Raw genomic sequence first — 2,039 nt, 5'->3', positions numbered from 1 at the left:
AAAAAAAAGATGTTTGAGAAAGAGTCAAGAGGCACTTCGCATGATTACAAAGATATGATTTCCAACAAAAATTAATATAATATTCTGCTAACCCTTTTTTTTTTTTGTCTTTTTTCTTCTCTTTGCAACAGTTAAGTAAAGTGATTAACGAGTCACTAAGACTTTACCCTCCAGCTACCCTTCTACCAAGGATGGCATTTGAAGATCTAAAACTAGGTGATCTAACAATTCCCAAAGGTTTATCAATATGGATACCGGTTCTTGCCATCCATCACAGTGAAGAGTTATGGGGTAAAGACGCAAACCAATTCAACCCCGAACGTTTTGGAGGTAGACCATTCGCGTCCGGTCGCCATTTCATACCATTTGCAGCCGGTCCCCGAAACTGCATTGGACAACAATTTGCATTGATGGAAGCAAAAATAATATTAGCCACGCTAATTTCCAAGTTTAACTTCACAATATCAAATAATTATAGGCATGCCCCAATCGTTGTGCTTACTATAAAACCTAAGTACGGAGTTCAAGTGATATTGAAGCCACTGGATTCATGAGGATTTTGCAGTTACAAGAATGTTTTGGAATGCCTTGGTAAAACACTGGGAGAGGAAATATATTTTTGGGGTTGAGAGGGATACAAATCGGAATAAATGGTGTACTAGTATGACATCAAATTATTATGTTAATTCTTTTTCCTCAAAAAAAATTTTCTCTTGTTTTTATCAGTGTTTACTACAACATACGAAAGATATAATTCAAAATGCGACGAGAACAAACTCAAAACCCGCATGATTGTTTTAACATGTTAATGTATAGTATGTGCTTGTTTCCTATATTTTATCAAACATAAACTTGCTAGTAAGAGAATTTAATATGATCTATAGTGGAAGTTGATGACGATAAAATTTTGAATTGTATTCTTAAACTTCTTTTGTACACACACATACTTTTAAAACTTCAGAAAACTATTGATATGCCAAAAATAGGTATATTAAGGAGATTTCGAAGTAAAAAGGCTGGAAAGGAGATTTCGAACTAATGACTTATATAATTACCACATCTTCCAAATGATTATGTTTTTCTTTAGGCCAAAGCTTATGTTTTATTATATTCAACAAAAGACTAGTTGTAATCTTATAAATAAATATTTTAGTTATAAATTAAACACAGAAATATATGTAAGGTTATGACTGTTGTCTTTGTGTAAGGTCATATTATGTTCTTTGAGACTGCAAATGGTATCAATAACTTTCTGGCATATGGCCAAAAGCATATGTCCATCGATCACCTTTATTGGCTTAGAAAGTGAAGTCGAAATTCAATAATAATAAAAGTCATAATGTTATATTTAGATGGGTTCAATCTTGATAAGCCTTAAAATAATAAACAAACATAAACACAAGAAATATAATAATCAAAGAACAAAAAGAATGATTAGTGAAGGGGGAAAAGGAGTTCATCTTTCATTTTTCTTGGTTAAGTTTGCTGGCAGTCTTTGCACTTACAGTGACTAAGGTTGATTCTTGCTTCTTTATCTTGTTATTTTTATGAATATAATGGGGTCGAAGTAACCTTTGAAATTGATTTCAGAAATTTAAAAATTAGGTATTTTCTTCAATCATTATGTCTTAATAGGAGAGCATGAAAAAAAAAATCATCTGTTATGTGGGTGTGGCATATATATTAGTTTGTTTACACATTGCAGAAAGATAAAACAAGTTTTAAAAGAGACACTTTCATGATTTTAAAATCATAGGTATATATTGATCGATCTCCTCTTAGTAATAACCAAACTCTCCCAGGCCCAAATATCGAGACGCTTCCAAATTTCTACTGCTCCAACGCCGGCGGAGCTCTAGCTTGCCGACGTCAGGTCCCTAGGTTTTTCTCCACTGTAGTTTGTTTGTCCTGCTCTTTTATACTCTTTTGTTGGTGCATGTCTCAATCAATTCAAATCGCCCTAATCCCTCCTCCTCCCCTCTCAGCCCCGTCGAAAAGCCTAAAGGTTAGATCTGATCTATCTCTTGTCTTGACTGAGA

General features: G+C 33.6%; 1 protein-coding gene across 1 annotated transcript in view; it reads left to right on the top strand.

Annotated features, from left to right (window-relative positions):
- LOC109127337 (cytokinin hydroxylase-like) overlaps nt 1-602 on the top strand; it is a 3,204-nt gene extending 2,602 nt beyond the window's left edge. The window contains exon 4 of the mRNA XM_019231943.1: nt 132-602. Coding sequence (XP_019087488.1) covers nt 132-554 — 423 coding nt within the window. The 3' untranslated portion in view covers nt 555-602. The remainder of the gene's footprint in view (nt 1-131) is intronic.

Source organism: Camelina sativa, chromosome 11 (assembly GCF_000633955.1).
Source record: "Camelina sativa cultivar DH55 chromosome 11, Cs, whole genome shotgun sequence".
Lineage (NCBI taxonomy): Eukaryota > Viridiplantae > Streptophyta > Magnoliopsida > Brassicales > Brassicaceae > Camelina > Camelina sativa.
Note: the sequence above shows the minus strand (reverse complement) of the source record. Positions and strands in the feature narration are given on the sequence as shown.